At 38.0% G+C, this 18,549-nt stretch overlaps 1 protein-coding gene across 1 annotated transcript in view; it reads left to right on the top strand.

The window, feature by feature from the left end:
• Nucleotides 1-1,753: 1,753 nt before the first annotated feature.
• DCN (decorin) overlaps nucleotides 1,754-18,549 on the top strand; it is a 38,920-nt gene continuing 22,124 nt past the window's right edge. The window contains exons 1-2 of the mRNA XM_069858606.1: nucleotides 1,754-1,961; nucleotides 5,509-5,741. Coding sequence (XP_069714707.1) covers nucleotides 5,537-5,741 — 205 coding nt within the window. The 5' untranslated portion in view covers nucleotides 1,754-1,961; nucleotides 5,509-5,536. The remainder of the gene's footprint in view (nucleotides 1,962-5,508; nucleotides 5,742-18,549) is intronic.

Below are 18,549 nucleotides of genomic sequence, written 5' to 3'. Positions count from 1 at the left end.
AGGAGAGGTGGCTGTCTATCCCCTCCTGTGCCTCCAAAGAGATGATCAGGCTATTAATTTATAACACCTTTCAACCCCATAACAGCTAAGAAGACAAATGTATCATGATTTTTTCTGGGAAAGGATATGAATGGGTTTTGTGAAGCAAACTGACAACAAGTTTACCCTGACTTCTTCCTCATCAAATCTTGCTTTGAAATGTTTTTAAACACCAGATGCAGCTGGTGACCAAGGTTCAAATAACTGACATTACTAAGATGCAGCCAAGATTTCAGCAAGCCTCATGGCGACAGTTCTGGACAAAGATAAGGGTTTGTTGTAAGTATGAAAGCTTGGAACAGCACTAATGACATGTAGAAAAATGTCACAACAAAAATCATTAGCAGTCTTGAATCCAGTGGAGAGATGGGAGAAAGAAGTTAGCTCAAGGACTAGGGGTAAATAAATGATCCATAACTTTTAAAGTGAACTATATAAAGAAGTTGTAATGTAAGATATCTGATTACATCTTTGTGCTACACTGACCCAAACCAGCAGTCAATTCATCTACCATGTTATCTTCCACCAGAGAAGAACAATTATAAAACCTGCTTTAATGGCTCTTAATTAAAACTAAAAAAGAATAGCTGAAGTTTCAAGAGTTTATTGTGTTTCTAGAAATTCATACTTCTTTTAAACAACATTTTACATGTTGCAGGCTTTAATTTCAGATTTGCACCTGGTCTGAGCCTAGGGGCAGAAATAAAAGGATACAAGTCAAAACAGAGACACAAACCTCCAGTATTTAGACAGGGCAGCTAACAGCACAGGGAAGATACACATGTTCACAATCTGTTTGGATTACTAAATAAATAGTAATTATTGTATTTGCTCTCCTTTCAGTTTGCTAGACTTCTAAAATTGCAGAGGAATAGAAAAACTGCATTTTAGCCTCCACTGATATTTGCATCAAAACAGAAATTACTGAAATAACATATAACTGAGGAATGAGTCAGATACATTTTTCCTTTCATCCTTTATAAAAGCTTCACTGTCTCTCAAAAAAACCCAAAACTATCCCTCAAAAAACTGACAACACAAAAAGCCACCCCAAAACCCCAGTTAAAGCTAATTTCCCCTTTGCTGTCCTGGTGAGAAAGCAGTAAAAATCCCTGAAGTTTGTATAAAGCAGTTTTAACCACAAATGTTAGAATTGTTCTACTAAAGAAAACATGGTTTTCATATGTGTCAAAAACATGCTGTAGTTTGAAGAAATACATAAAAACTCTATTATTAGACAGGATAAGAGTATATTACACTATATACTACTTGGTTTGACGATGATTATAACATAAGCAAAGGCAGGTTGATATCTGTTTAAATAGTTTTACCTAAAGCTACTCCTTTTTCCGATATTAATCTCAACCTAGACTAAATCCAAGATTAATTTTATATCATTTCCTTGAATTAAAAATAGTATAAACAAGAGGAACAGCCAAACATTTTTCTCAGTAATGAGTCAGAAGAAAAAACACAGTTAAAACCAATAAAACTTTCTTAAATTTGTGACTTAGGGACATAACTAAAATAAGTAAGATAAATTACAGCTAAGTGTCTGTCTTATACTATATAAGTAGTTTGGGATTCAAAACAGACAAAAAAAGAAATAAAGCAAATAAGAAAGAAAAGGAAGGAAAAGAAAGCAAAAGAGCTGATAAAGTTTCTGGCTACAATACAGGAGACATATCATTACCATATGATCTAATGTGGGTGTCAGCCTGGATTGTGTTCATTGAGAGAAACCTTATTTTTTAACTGTGCTATGGAATAGAAGCAGGAGGGTTTTCCACCAAGTGACAGTCACTGAGCTGAACTTACCCCCTCCTCCTTTCCACACCTGCAAAGCCTTTTGCCTGGGTTGAATATTTAGTTTAATTACATCTCAGCTTTGAGAGCTCCTGTTGCAAATCCCTGGATTAAAGGTACGGTTTTCAGTAATTCTCCTGAACTATGCTGTACTAATAAAATTTCAGGCAACTCTACGGCAAGAACTAGTTGAATTTTAAGAGAAGAAAGGAAAAAATCCTACTAAATGTTTAGCAAAGTTAAGTTTTGTATCCAGCACTTTTGTTTCTGGGGAACATGAGAATGCATTCTCCAGGACTGTGCACATTTCCTTCTGTTTATTTAACTGTTCTGTCTCTTGTTTTGATTTGTTTAAGCACCGCTATAGTCCTTTCTTTTTCCTTACTGTAAACTTTTGCAGCATATATTCTGTGTTTGCAATCCAGTACTTATAATCGGTGATGGAGTGAGTGTAAAAAATATGTGAGTTCTTGCATTTCTGCTTTAAATTCCACTCAGTGATTTCTTTCTTACTCGGATTTCTTCATATATATTTGAAACATTAATGAATATAGTTTCAATTTCAGAGAAAAAGATATGTAGTAGTTAGTTAAAAGGGCTCAGTATATGCCTTTGTAATGGTGGAAAGTGCTACATTGCAGTGTACAAACAAAAGAGTCATATTTATAGAAGGTTCCTAAGAATATAATAGTAGAAAAGAAAATTACTGTAGTTGAAACTCTTTTTAACAGAGTTTTAATGTCTTTAAAACTTCCAGCTTCTATGCTTGCAATCTAGACTTTATTACATAAAATGGGTAAAACATATAATATAGGAGATTTCTTTTAAAACTGCACATACTGTTTAACTTGTCTTTTGTTGCCTTTTGAGAGATTTGTGATAGTAGAGTAAGTATTTTAAACTTAATATTAAAGTAAACTGACAAGAAGACCACCAATACAGTGGTGACGTGAACTGATGAAGCATATTTCCAGTGGTATTTTAAACTGAAATGTGGCCAAGTGTATGGTATAGTTTCCTCTGTTTGTGGAAAAGTCTTCCTCATTGTAAACACATAATTAAAGCCAATTTAAACAGTTATATCCTGCAGACATAAGTATTGTGTGAGAGACCTTTAAGAATCCAGATTTTTTTCCCTTCTCTCTCATTTTTTGTATCAAAATGTAAACATTTCTTACTAGTAATGTTTTCTATATATTTTTCTAACTGCTTATGTTTGTTTACACATGCAAACAATAGGAACAGATATGAGTGCCTGCAGTAGGAACATGTATATGAATAAGGAAATGCATATACATATCTATTTCTAATTCCAGATTAATATGTTGTTTGAGTCTGCTACTTTCTCTGCTATGTACTCAGATTCCATCCTTATATCCTTTGCTGTCCTACAGGTTTTGTTTATAAACATCTCTTACTGATTTTAGTGCAGTTTTTGCAAAACAGGGACCAAAGGAAAAGGCCTTCTATGGGGTTTAATTCAGATAAGTGAAGTCATCAATACCAATGTGAACAAGAAGTGTAAAGACACTTCCAAAGTGCCTTTGAATTGTTTTTGTTTTGTTTTGGGGTTTTTTTGGTAGGGATAGTAATTTAACTCGAAGATAAGTTACTGACTGAATTCTTGGGATGGATGGTGCTTCAGCAGTGACTGGGGGGGGTGCTTGGGGTGGGGGGAGGGGAGGCAGAGTAGAAGCAGTTTTAAATATATAAAAATATTTTAAATATATACAAATATGACAAAAAGGCTGAGGTATCTCTTTAAAAAGTATTAACTGCCAGTGCCATACTAGAGTTTGTGAGCAGTACTCCCAATGTTTATTGATGTTAATGAACTTTCTGAAAAATAATCTGAACAAGCCTAATGTTTTATTGACCATTTACATAAGACAGCTTATGATGATGAATGGTATTGTTCTAGCAAATTTGTCTTCCTGTTTCAGACTATTAATAAAATTAATTATTTTACTGTCACGTGTACATCATAATGATTATTTCAAAAATCATGTTTTAGATTAAACCATGGCAATAACTCACCAACAGGTATTGACACCATCTGGCTGTGACATCCTTACTTTTCTGTGTGTACCCTGCATGTGCTATAGAGGTGTTGCTGGGGAAAGGACACAGCCCCAGTGTCAGTGGGGCGCCAGGGCAGGAGGAAGCACAAGAGGATGTCCTGCCCCTGCTACATGGCATAAGTTTGTACAGCACTGAGTGGTGCTAACAGGACATGCTAAGATGCTCTGACCCTCTGTTTGACACTGGGGTTTGCGATAGCCCTCAGTGCAGGCAGTAGCTAATACGTCTGCTTCAGGAACAGAAAGTATTGGTTGATAGGGACCTGAGAAATGCTATACCATGCCCCTAACTGTTAGATAACGTCTGCTAGAAAAGAATTGTTCCCAACTAGTGCCCAGACAGGGCATTTCAGAAGTTATTGACTTGAAGAAGCAAGTGGACATTTTTGCTTTAATTGCAAAGAGGAACATCTGTATTAAGGACTAAGCCATCCATTTTAAGAAAAGTCTCCTAAATAAATGACAAATTTGTCTTTCTGCCATTTGGCAACTTGAAGCCAGGTTTCAAAAATTTTTTTTTTTTTTGTAGATTTGTAGAAGATAAGATTCATTATACAAAATAAATAATGAAATAAAATAATTTTCAGAAAATTAGCTGATCTACACAGCCTTGATATAAAACCTGCGAAAAGCTGTCTCGTGATTTCTCGTTAGTCCACAGGAACACAGGTAGCACTATGTATAGTGTGTTGAAGTGCATTTAGGCCTAGGTCCCGAGAATGTGTGCTTAAGCAATTTTACTTGTTAATATCTATAGCCATACATACTTGCGTAAATTTGCTCCTGAGCATGAAAGTCTGCAGAATGAGACCCTGAAGTCTCATTGGAAAGTATGCTGACAATGCTACAAGATGCTTATGCAGTTCAAAGCAGAGGATTTTCAGGTTGCATTATTTATATCATAAAATCCCCTGGCCAAAAATATGGAAAGAAAGCCAAGACTATCTAATATAACACAACATTGTATTCCATTTTATTGTGCTGCTTAAACTGGGGAAGAAATATAGGTAATTTAAACAACTAAAGATCTTCCCCTTTCCATCCTTTCACTAGATCCTACCCATTCTCAATCAGTTTTACAAGGCTGTAGTTTAAAACACACAGCAAACTGGCACTTAAAAAAAAAAAAATATTTCACAGGACATGAAATACTGCACTACAGTGAGCTTAGGAACCTCAGGTTCATCCCCAGGGAACAAATTCATTGGTTTGAAACGAATGCTAATGAAATCAAATGGACTGTTACGTTGGCAGAAAACAGACACATGGAAAATGTGGCTTATTGTGTTGACTGTTTTGCATAACAAAGTTGACAGTGCTGCCTGTTCCTAATAAATATTACTCTAAATATGCAAACAGATGTGTTTATAGTTGCCTTTAAACTGTTCAGTCAAAAAAGAAAAAGCCTATTGACAAGCGGTTACCAGACTCCTATCACATAACTGCCCTATTTTCACAATTCAGTTTTCATTTATTCAAAGGAACAGTTATGCAATTGGTGGATATGCTGGACCTCCTTCAGGACTGTGCAGCTATGGGAAACTGCTACTTTTTGTTGTAAAACTCCTGCTTTGATTCTTAGGTTCTGCCCAGAGTCAATGAACTAAGCCATGAGGCTGGCTCTTCTCTTCGTCCTACTGCTGCCAGTATGCTTGGCCAAGCCATTCCACCAGCTGGGCCTTTTTGACTTTATGCTGGAGGATGAAGGGTCAGCTGATATGCCTCCAACGGACGACCCTGTCATATCTGGATTTGGACCAGTGTGCCCCTTCCGCTGCCAGTGCCATCTTCGCGTGGTGCAGTGCTCTGACCTAGGTAAGCCCAATAGTATCTTTGTAGGGCGTATACTTACATTCTAGCTATGGGTTTGCAGGTGAGATTGTGAGGCTGCTACGCCCTGGCACACCATAACTGGTTTTTTTTTGTCAAAGAAATATGCTACAATTACTGTTAACTAGAATGTATTACATGAAGTAGGCCATAAAGCCCTGACATGATAAACTTTTGTTGTGACCAAGAAGAATGTTTGATTTTTTTAATGTAAATTTTGTGCATGTAGATTCTGTTCTTTGAGAGGCCACAGATTTCTGTTGCACAGAAAATAACTTTTCCAGGCCATTCCTTCAAATGCATATTAAACAAATTTGGTGAGGTCAGATGTGGGGATGGAAACATTTTAAAAATTTCTAAATTGCAGAGTCCATGCTCCGACACCCTTAATCATACTGTCTAGTACCTCAGCATAGAAATCATCCCATTTCCATTGGAATACATGAGAATGGAATAACCAGCCCTGAATAATATGTGATGGAACCAGAGCTTTGGAAGAAAGAGCTTGGAAACACTCCAAAACAATGAACACGTGTTGGAGCTCCTTAGTAAATAACTTAGACACTGTTCAAGCTGAAACTATGAGAACCTTTCTCACAAGCTCCCCTTACTCCCTCACGTACAAGGGCTTGTCTGCACAGTCAGACCAGCAGGATGTGAATCTATGCCTGCCATTACTGTATTTGACTTTCCCATGCAGAAATCTCAAGTAATGAAGTTGACTTCAGTGAGACTGCTCTTGGTTTGAGCCAGCATTATTCAATCTAAATCAGTGTGCAGTGCAGAAAACCAAATAAAGTTGGATTCTCTCACAAGAAAATTAGGCAGTTTATTCAGTGGAGAGAAAAATAACTTCTCTTATGATTTTAAAGAGTTTATTTTAAAAAAAGTCTCCTCTATGCTGTTTAAATGTGTAGCTATGTGTTTCTATTTTCCTATTTCATAGCATTAGCTGTGATACTGTAAATCATGGCACACACCCACCAATTAGGACTTGGGTCTCATTGTGGTGGGTGTTGTATAACTACAGAAAGGAGGGGGAAACATTAGTTACATCCCTAGAAACTTCTGTGAATTTATTAAAGCAAGCCACATAATTATGCAATAGATATGTTTGGCAAAGACCCAGTGAACAATGCAAGCCAAGTTGCACAAATGAGCACGAACTAACCTAGCCATGCATTCATAAAGCTTTCACAGTACTGTCCCTGTTGAAAGATAATTTCTTTTTTACCATTTAGGTACCAGATAGCAGCAAACATGGGGTGGGGAGTGAGGAGGAGGTTGCCCCACATACCATGAAGGTCTTAAGTTTTATTGATGTTACACTAGCTAATGCTGATGGAATTTAAGTTATTTTGGGAACTTGTCCCCGGACTGCTTCATTTCTGCAGAATGCAAAGAGCTCTCACTTGGTAAAAAGGTAGAGATATTCACATAGGGACCCTTTGTTGCTGTACTTGCTCCTGTATTCTCCTTCACACACACGGTTTCCAAAGGGATACACTACAGTCCACTGCCTACAGATGATTCTGGGTTGAATCCCATAGTAACAAGAAGGCTCAGAAATACAGCAATTAAGGCCCCAGGTCTGTGTTTTCCAGATAATTTTGAGAAGGGTGATAAGAAAGATATATATATTGAGCTTGATTTAAACCCATATGCTGCAGATACTGCAATGAAAAAGATTATACTTTTGAGACATCTGGGCTCAAAACATCCAGCTCCAGGGCATGAAGGAAGAGAGATCTCCCTGGGCTAAAGTATGCAGCCCTGAAAAACAAGCAGCATTTCCCTGGCAGAGCTCAAGGAAGCAATAATAATTCGGTTCCCTAGCCTCGTCACTAAATTTCATCGATCTTTGTCACATGTGGCTACAACAGCCCCTGATGGGCCATGGCCAAGGTAGGAGGCTCACCAAGACAAAGGTCCAATGGCCGTGCATGTGAGCAAGGACAGGATAGCTGTGTGTGCTGCCTGCTTGCAGGCAAATCCAGTCTCCACTCTGCTTTCCTCTAGCCTTGAATCTGTTTCTGCGTGGCTCAGGCTCATACATGATCACATTTACCTAATGACATGACAAAAGTCAGGAGTTGGCCCCAAAATCTCAATTTTGTTGCAAACCGAGGAGTTCATGCCAGGTTGACCAAACACGCTCATGGGCTGTGGGATGAAGGGTCCTTGGGGTGCAGCAATCAGCAAGGCGATGTGCACATGAGAGCCATGAAATGAGCAATGACAGTTCTACCTCCCTGAAAACCACTGTTCCTGGCCTGCCTCTCCCTTCAGCTTTGGGTGTTTCCAACCCGACCAAATTAGCTACTTCCATCCCCCAAAATTATCAAATTTAGTCATCTAGGCTTGGACACTGATTGAAGGAAAACTACAGACAATAACAAGACTCCTCCTAGGGATATATTAAGAGCTTACTAAATTAAGTCCCACAAAAGAAAGTTGAAATCTGGATGAGGGTCCTTTCTACCACTCACTCTGGCATGGAAGGAGGGCTCTTTGCAGCTGCAAGCCTCTGGCTGTAGCGGGCATGTCAGATCAAGGTGGTTGGAGGACCCTGACGTGAGCTATTAATGGAGAGGTCTCCTCTTCCTTTTTGTGCCCAAAGGGACATTTGCTGTTTTTAAACTCTTAATTCATAAGGAAAAAGGCAACGGTCTGCCACAGTGTTATATGAATAAACCACAAGAAAAATATCACATCTATGGTCCAGAGACCAGGTTTGTCCCTTGTCTCATGACCACTGGATGGGAATAATTAAAAGAAAAATATTCAGATTTATTAAAAACAGTGAAAAAAATTCTCACTGTTCCAATTACACTCTTGTCAGCTGAATTTTTGCATTCCTGTACTTTTAAGCTTCAGTCACATCTTCTGAAGCACATACCTCTGAATTAATTTATTTTGCCTCCAAGCCAAGAGCTGAGTTAGCAGGAAGGAGAATGCTGCCTTCTCACACCCTAAAGAAGAATTCTCTCTGAGCTGCAGTTACTGACAGATTGAGAGCAGAACCCCATTTGCCTACCTTTTATGAGATATATTGCCTTTGTGCAACCAGCTCAAGAATCTCATCAAGAAAGACTGCCTCAGTATCTCTATAAAAGCACTACGTTTTCTGAATCTGCCTTCTGTTTCTAAAAAGAAGCCATAGGTTCACTTTTTAATTATACCTCAGTATAAGTCATTGCCATGCTATAGGCAGACTTGCCATAGAAATCATAAGCTTCTCATTTATTAGCACACTTTGCAGGTGGGGAGTAGTCAATATAGCTGGCTAGAGGTAGCTCTTCATGTTTTAAAATAATAAGTACAGGGAAGATGTGCAGTCAGTTGGCTAGGCAAACGTGCCTCATTAATGCCCAAGCAGAGATTAATCGTTCCATTTAAAGTCTCATTTTCCCAGGGGAAGTCTCAAGAAAAGGTTCCTTCCAGAGTGCCCTGGTAGGCAGGAGGATGCACGTGTGATTACTCAGCAGCAGATTGCAGAATGGTCCATAACTGCATTAAGGAGTGGTGTTCAGAGCTTTGTTTCAGTGTCAGATGAGTCTGGCAGCCCCTTAAAAAGTAAGCAGTTCCTGTATTCTGCAGGATATGATGAGATTGACTTCCATGGAGAATTCACAGTACGTAAGAGCTTCCCTCCAGCCCTCTTGCCATGTGCATCCATGGAGGTTTTATGGTCTCCAAAAGGTGTGAGAGATGGATGTTAGTAGTCAAAGTTCAAACAGTATTAAAGCTTAAACTGGAGATTTACTCACAGCTCAGGAATACAGGTTTTCTCCAGCTGTAAAGTAAAGACAGTTATGTTAGAGCCCAGCATGCGTGTTGGTGTGTGTGTATTTGAAAAGCACTTTGAGATCAGTGGGTGAAATGCTCACAAATATGTGAAGCATTATTCCAGTGATCTGGTAATGTGAGGCAGTTTGTCTGAACACATACCGTATCTACACTAACTGATGGTTCTTCTATATCTGAACCATAGTAATATGACAGCAACTAATTTATTTGTTGACAAAAGATGATTTATCTCCTTGTATGAAATCTTCCAGAAACATCTGAGCACCCATTTTCTGATCATGACTCCACCTTGAAACATCATCTGTTATAAAGGAAATTATCTTCTTTGGGACATACCTTGATTTGAACTTCTGTTGTCAACATAAAAACTTTTAAAAGAAAAATAGTATGTACATCATCGGTCATCTGTCTAAGTAATTTTATGACTTTAACCAAACAGACAGGATTACTTACTATTGTGTATATACCTTTAGAATCCTTGCCATTATTTGGATGTTCACCAACCTTTCAACCCACCATTTTTACAGCTAAATGGTTAGCTCAAAATCCTACAGGTTTCTAAAGATGTAATAAGAGAAAGCATGGATTCATAAAGCCTCTGCTTCACAATACCAGGACCTTAAAACTGAAGACTAAATGCTTTTTTGAACAACATTCTTGAGCCAAACGTAAATTATGCTTCCACCAAAAAGAAGTCATTGGGTTTTCCACATGCTAAGTGGGTGAACTGTAATATTCTGACAAGCTGGAGATCATGCAGGAGTGTCTACAGGAAGTATTACAAGTATTTGTAATACAGAAGAGATCTCAGGTGACGTTAGTTGTCAAAGAGTCAACTAGGCTCCTTTCACAGCCACAAGGAGAGTTAGGCAGTTGCTCCATGGGGCAGTTCATCCTCTCTAAGGTGAATGTCAGTGACAGAAGAGATACAGCACTCTTGGACAATTGAAATGCCAGCACAGAGCCTTAATGAACACTTGGGGCTATACAACTTACTTTTAGATTAACAAAGTGTTTTTTGATAAAATTCCAGCATGGAAAAAATAAAGTCAGGTTACCAGTATTCATTTGCAATAAATTTACCCTGGATTATTGGGGCTTTTTTATATATATTCTGCTTAGATATAATTTTATGTGATGTCTTGGAAATTAAAGAATGCATGAATTAAAGCCCTATGCTCAAGTACATCCTGAAAAAACATTAAGTCAAGGACGCAAAAATGAGAAAACACCCTTGAAAAGTTGTTAAGGAAAAAATTTTGTTGGCCTGGATGTAGGCTGCTTTATATTAACAAAAAGTCATTAACTTTTGCCAATGTAACAGTAAAGGGAGGCCTTTTTGCATCACAGCCTGAATTACTGATGTTCCAGTTCCAGTTGATAAACATGATTCTAGGTGAAAATTAGTCCACTCCAAATACATCATCCCTTCTTTATTAGCTGCTTACCCACTCTGTGTGTTTTTGTTTTTCTTTTTTTATTTTTTTTAGACTAGGAAATGCCATTTAAGAAAGCCTAGTGGCAGGAAGGGAAATCCTAAGTGCCAAGTTCAAGTGAATCAAAAAGTAACTGCTTTCAGGTTTCACTGTGACAAGCATTCATTTGTAAAATTTCCCAGTGCTCTAATAAATAGCTAATAGATGGCTCGTAAGCTGTGAGTCAATTATTATAAGTCATAGCAGGCAACTGCAGTGCTTAAAAACATACTAAATAATCACTGCTGACATCTGCTAGTTTTATGGACACTTATAGTATGTTTAGTATGTTCTTAATACCTTTATATGGTATGTTACTTGGTAACGCAGAACTGTTCAAAAAATATCTGTTTACACAACATAAAGCCTGTGCTATTCAACTGTGGCAGGTTCCCCGCCAAGTCTTAAGAAGAGCTAAAAAGTCCAAAGGTTCCTTCCCAGTGCTCACTGAGTTCACTGCCAACAAGGAGGAGACCTAGGAATTTGTGTCCTATGTGAAGCCACCAATGATAGCAGCAAGGATCTGTCAATACTAGTCTCCAGCTGCTCAGGAAAACTCTCCTTGCAGAGACCAATTTACCACTGTATTTAGAAAATATTCTAGTTTTAAACAGATTTTCAAAACATGTCTCTCTAACCCTGATTTTAGAGTGTCACCATTTTTTTTAACTGTGGACTCACTGGTCTGTATTTTGTTTTACTCATATCCTGGATCTGTCATGTGATTAAAAAGAGTGGGCCAAAGAAGATAATCAGGTTACAGAAAAAAAGAGTATTTTTTCTGAATATACTTTTATCTTTTCCTATATTTCAAATCTAAGAACATATACTCCAAAATGGATTGCAGTTTTAAAAAACAACAACTTATTTCTCCTTCTTTACCTACCTGACCTGACAAACAGTGCTGGAAAATGCTGGAATTCTAGGTCTCATCAATTGTGTTATATTTAAGGGCTTATTTCACACAGAGCACTATTGCCTTACTATATCCACTATGAAAGCCAATTAGGTAGATGGAGTAGAACTTGCTTATTTGTTTCTTACAAGCAAAGAGATGGAAATAATGAACACTGACACAAGGGACCTTAGGATCAAGGACCATGCCTTCATGGGTATGGGGGTAGGAGGAGGAGGAGTGGCAGACTGAGTTGGAGTTTTCAGCTTATGGGACTCAAATAGCTCTGTAAAAATGATCCTGTTGTTAGCAGGGTTGTATTTGTTATACAGGCAATTCTAGTGCAGACTTTTTAGACAGTCAATAGGGAATGAAAAAGATGAAAAGCAGTATTTAAAGAATTTTTGTGCTCTCTGCATGCATGCTCACAAGTGAGCATGCAGGAGAGCATCCTGTACCAGCTTAGTGTTTGTTTCCTGGGATCTGTTTGGAGTACTTTGAGTTGCTACAAAATCTGTTTAGGAGATGATGCTTACAGTGTTAATTTCAATAGAAAAAGAAATGCAATAAATACTCACATTTAAAAGAAAAACAAAAAAACCCCAACAAATAAACCAGTGAAAGCAAGAAATCTCCGTTCACCAAATTTCTTGGTAACTTTGGGGATTTAATGGCAAAACACCAAATGCAAAGATTATTTATGGGAATGTGAAAGCATTCAAAACATGTGCAAGTGTAAATGAGGCTACAGCCTAGTTCTGTAATACATCATTGGTACAATAGGAATGTGCAATAGGTCATCCCAGAATCAGTTTCTGCCTGCATTTCCTGTACCATCTGAAATGTGAAAGCCTAGGACAACTCAGTTTCTACACTGGAGTGCAAGTTTTCTCTTCTACCACCCCACGCCAGTGTGGGCCTCAGGAGCCTAAGACTCTCGATGTGTTCCATGTTTTAGGGTGACGTGGAAGGCAAGAGTTAATAGTGGTGCAATGACCAAAACTTTTGCCAAATGTCTTTACCTAAGAGGTGTAGGAACAAAGGTACCAGTAAGTTAGCCAAACAAGACTAAAAATCTATGTTTTCATTCAGCTCTGATGCCATTTCTCTCCATAAGTTCAACTTTTATTTTCACACAATTGGGAAGACTGTACTAATTCTTACCACTGGGAAGTGATAATGGGGAAGTAAAAGTGAATGGTGCTAATGAAGTCTGTATGGTAGCAGAAAACAGAAAGAGACAGATACTAAATACTGAGCAGATACTGAAGAAGAGAAAGCCAGGGGAAGAAGACCAGGAAGACAGAAACAATAGAAAGACTTTCAAGTAAAGAAGGGATAGTATAAACATGGGAAGGAAAATCTTGCTTTTTGAAGGGAAAGTATAACAAAAAGTGTTAGAAAATTACATGTACAGGAAGTTTCAGATACGGGAAGAACTTAAGATAATAGTTGAATGGAAGTCTTACTCTTTTTAGGGTTAGGAGACCTTTTTGTTTGTTTGATTGTTTTCTGTTCTCCATTCTGTTACTCTATGGCAGAGAGTTGACATCCTCTAGACTAGAGGCAATGACTGATACAGTTATAGCTGACCCGGGAGCTCTATCACGACATGACTAATAAAATAAGCAAGTAACAAAGCCAGAATATCTAAGAGTTACAAGGATATATACAACCTCATGCAGTACAAGGAGGGAACTAACAGGTGCGCAGACTTCCAGATTCAGAGGAAATTCTCTCTCTAATTTTATTTAAATGTTAATCATTATGTTCAGACACAGTCAGAGCGTCTCCTTCCATTGTTTGCTTGCATGCAAGTAGGTCGAAAACAATCCTACAATATTTATGAAAAATGGCCACGTTATGTTTAAAGTACTCAAAATAACCAGGAACATATCTCTGCCCTCAGGTCATAATAAAACTAGAGCTCTACGATGACTATGTGGTCAGAACAGGAAGGGATATGTTTACTTAAAACCAGAGAAAATTCCCCCCAAATGACTCCTGATGGCTACTCCATCATGTCAGTGCTAATTCTGGTAAATCCCAAAGTAAAATTGAGGGAGCTATCCTTAAATTGAGAAGTGTTGCCTGATGCTTAAACTGAAAGCCAGGCAAACATCAAACTGTATTACTCCAAAGGAGAATTAAAAATTCAGTATGTTAGATAATACTCAGTTTTCTGAGTCACTAAAATGCTCTTTTCTGACTACTGTAAATACTCATAAGAAATAAATATTTCACCTTAATTCATGAGTACTCATAGATAGTACACGTGCACTGCATCCGCTTTGACTAAAACCATTATGCACATAGTACTGGCAGATTGCATGAATCACACAAGACAGTTGCTGTACTCTGATGGGATATTTTGTGTCTGTAACCATGACAGTGGAAAATGTAAAGCTGGAAATTCTAGGAGTTCAGAAAACTTATTTTTGGTTTTGGTTTTTTTTTTTTACTTAATGTCTTAATCCTTGAAGTTTCCTGATTATTTTAGAGTATTTTTGTGCCTTTTTAAAATGCTTCTATGCTTCTTGAGAAGGCATGTACTTTCCAGACCTTTGAAATTAAAAGTCAGTTAGAAAGAACACAGAAATGGAAGTTGCTTGATTTTTCAGTTTCAAGAAGACATCATTACTCTTAGGTATTAGCTTTTGGAGTAGGAGGCTGAATCTATCTGTACCAAAAATGTGACTAGCTTTGAAAAATAATTCATAACATCTGTAGCCTGCAATATCCGTTATACTTTGAAATATGCATTCACTATGGAGAGTGGGTGGAGATTGAAATGAGCAGTTACAGTAATGCACTCATTTTTAAACTTTTGCTAGGATTTTAATAATTCTTAGTACCATCATAGTGGAGAAATATGCATTTTATCATAATTTTTGAATGTGTTTCTGGTTTCCTATGTTCCATATTCTGTTCTAGGAAAAAATGTTGTAAATGTTTGGAAAAAACTCAGAGTAGCAGCGTGTCAGTAGGTTTGGTTTGTGAGAGGCCACCTCAGCAAGGGGCTGGAGTTCAGTTTCCTGTTTTTTTCCTATGGGAAGGGTCAGAAATACACAAAAATAATAATCTGTGATAAAAAACAAGTCCAAAATGGATCTTAATGCAACATGACAGTTATGGATTGTAGAACAGAAAACAAGTCTGAAAAATGGTTATGAATAACCTTTGAAAATATGTATTTATAGTTTCCTGTATTACAATGGACCCTGGGTTTTTATCTTTTAGGAAAATCACTTGACAGAAATGATTCTCTAATTATTCATCTTTTAATATTTTTTAATTATTACTGTTTATTCTATAGCAAATGAAGGGAAGGTGGAGAAAAAACTTTCAAAGTGTGTGAGAGAGAAGGAGACTGTAAATATTTCTCTGTGAAGACAATTATTTCCTATTTTAAGGATGGTCAGATGCAAGTAATGAATTTACTCTTATTTGAAAATCCCACACAATAAAGAAGAAATTTCCAGTAAATACTGAAGTGAGTAGCCTGAGAAAGTGTCAGTGAATATTTCTAAGTCAAAGCATTCGAAGCTGGGTTAAGCTTCCTCCAGAAAGCAGTTCTTGATTTCTCTTATTTTCCATACTGAGTATCCTGACCCTGTAATCTTGCCATTCACCTCATTCATCCCAGCGTCCACTCAGGGCATTACTAAGGGCATTCACCCCCATGAGGGTTGCTACCCCTCAGTGAGATGCAGCAGATCTGGGTTTGGAGCAGAGGAGAGCACGCAGAGAAGAGAACACAGCAGCACAGGCAGCTGCTGGAGAGGCTGCCTCCACCAGGAGAGCAGCCACTGATATCGTGGTTGGGAATTATATGTAGCTCAGCCCAAATTCTTCATGAGGCAGTAGCTGTTTGAGGAAACTGAAGCAGACTTGAAAAGAGCCCGATTTTATGACCCCTGTGATAACAATAATGAGTGTTGCAATATAATAACACATGTATCTGAGCTACAGCATTCAGATGTCTCACTGCCTTTTGGCCCCTTCTTTCCAAATGGGGGAGGGTTTACTTAGAGGCAAAAGCCTCATCCCTGGTTGTTGTAAAATTGTTAGGTGAAAGAGAAAAACCATGAACAAATACACACACACACAAAAAAAAAACCACCAAAAAAAACAAGCCACAAACTCCATTGCGTTGTTAAAGTTTATAATTGGCACTGTTCACATATTCATTATTTTGACTATGTGGTCTCAGTGTTGCAAAGATGCCATTCTCAGGGAAGTGCCCTCATGTCTGGGCTACAGACTCAGGCACCCATTTGCTTAGTCTCCCTTGCTGGCCCCATAAATCTTACATTCCTTTTCTGCAAAGTCGTATGGCTTCAACAGAAACAAGGCTCCATGCCAAGCTGCAAAGTAACTTATGGCTCTCAGTTCTGAGCAACTGGAGTGGCAGACTTAAAGTCCTTCGTAACAAGGAGGGTTCAAAAGCCACCCGTCTCCTTTTGTGGGTTAAAAAGTTACACGTCTGCTTGATCACAGCTCCTGTAGCTAAGCAGGTTATTCCCTCAGCTGCAAAAGTATAGCAAACCCCCTAACCTCCCTTAGGCTCCACACTATTCCCAAATGCTTCTTACATCTCCTACACCTGTTTGGTTGGCTAAATGGCAGCATATGCTAGTTAGGCTGGTGCAAGGCTACACAGCAGGTGGCTAGGCACCGAATGCTGCCCTCTTGGGGACTGGATAAGGATAGAATTATACCAGCTTTGGCTCTTCTCTGCCTAATTTCTGATCTCATAGAATCTCCAGACCCATCAGTCTTCAATCCTCTCCAGGAGGTGAGGCAATCACAGCCACACAGCCAGACACTGTAATTCACTTAAAAAATCATGAGAAAAATCTACAGCCCACGTGGACAGAATCCAAGAACAAGCCTGATTTCTGCAGTTACCACCTTCCACATCCTTCCACTCAGGAGGGATTGTGGTTCTGTAAAACTCTCCCAACCAAACATTTTCTAGGTGAGCCTTTCAGTGCTTTTAAAAGGGAGTGTAAACTCTTCTTGTTTGCATGAAAGAAATTCATTGATGGTCCAGCTTTGCTGGATTTTGATGAATCCATTTTGATTCTGTTTGTTATTTCAAAAATCTGTGGTGTAGCGACTAGTATAAAAAAAAGTAAAGAAAACTTCTGCCAGAGGTAATAAATGTTCAGCTGATCCTGACTAACAAAAGGAAGTATTTCAGGCTTACTTGCACACTTCCCCCATCCCCCACATTTTGTGGTTTTACAACATGTTCTGCTCTTTCTGTGTTTTCATATGCATGCATTTTTACACACTTGCATGTACACTGTTGGGAAGTTGAGTTCTACAGTTTGATAACATAGAACAGAAGAAAATTTCTACTTATAGAAATCTGCAGAGAATACTACAGATCTGTCCTGTGCTGCAGGAACTGATGGCTTCTGTAAGAAATGGTTTCTCCCAAAGAAATATTTTAGTGCAAATTGAAGAGGTTTTTATGACTAAGGACACATGAATAGGTTTATTAAATCTCTTATATTTCCAGAATCTTTAGGCTCTTAATTTCAGGATCTTGAAATGGCAGAACTATACTAATAAGTAGAATATATACATAAATTTTTATATATATATATATAATTACCAACTTAAGTAATAACTGACTTAAATTTATTTATTTATACTTAATAAATAAAGACATAAGTATATCTGATATAATATACAGTCGGAAGGGCTGAAGAACCTAACTAGAAACTAACCCTTTAATCAGTTATAAGTTAATATTAGAAACTAGAGGCCTGAAATATTTCCAGGGAACTGAATACTGAACTGTGTAATACTGATTATTCATACAAAAAGTCAGACTGCTAAGAGAGATTTTCATATGGCTTTTTATAAAGCAAGACTTAATGTATAAAAGCCGAGAAATGAAATACTTATGTAAATTGTTCTTAAAGTGATTGAGAGGTGACTCAGTTGACATTTGTCTACACCAGTTCCCCTTTCAGTTGGTATTACATAAATATCACTGGAAGGCATTTGTGGGTGGATGTGCAGTCTTACTGTACAGCATGGCTTCAGAAATACATGGGCATCATTTGAGTTTCTCAGAAAAGAGTAATAAGGACAACCCACAGTTCCCCTCTAAACTTTTCGATCTCCCAGAGAGAGGAATCAAAAAATCCTCCTAGGAAATGGTCATTCTATGTCAGGAGCCAAGAAACATTTCGGCTTCTGGTGGGATTACGATTTTCTTGATTTGGTTTAAATTCTGTCATGCTGTTAGTTCAGGCTCTTCATTCATCTGAACTGACTGCCTATTGACCTGTCCTGACCAGAAAAGTTCGAAGATTTGCTCTCCAGGCATGTAATCTTCAGTCTGAGCTACATCAGTACTCCTCCTACCTGTATCTATCTAGATATACATTACCTTCACAGAGTCCTGGCCCTGCAAGCTTAAGCACTGCTCTTGAAGCCAATGTAGATGTGACAAGTGGTGAAACACTTGGATCCAGTCCACACCTCAGACACAGCTTATTCCTGAATTATTTAGTTGCTGATTTTACAAGGCGGTGTCCAGATCTCTTTATGAACTCTTTCTCCAGTGGAAAGCCCCAGTTGATGTAACTTT

The sequence above is a fragment of the Phaenicophaeus curvirostris genome, chromosome 1, assembly GCF_032191515.1.
Source record: "Phaenicophaeus curvirostris isolate KB17595 chromosome 1, BPBGC_Pcur_1.0, whole genome shotgun sequence".
Classification (NCBI taxonomy): domain Eukaryota; kingdom Metazoa; phylum Chordata; class Aves; order Cuculiformes; family Cuculidae; genus Phaenicophaeus; species Phaenicophaeus curvirostris.
This window is presented reverse-complemented; position numbering and strand designations above follow the sequence as displayed.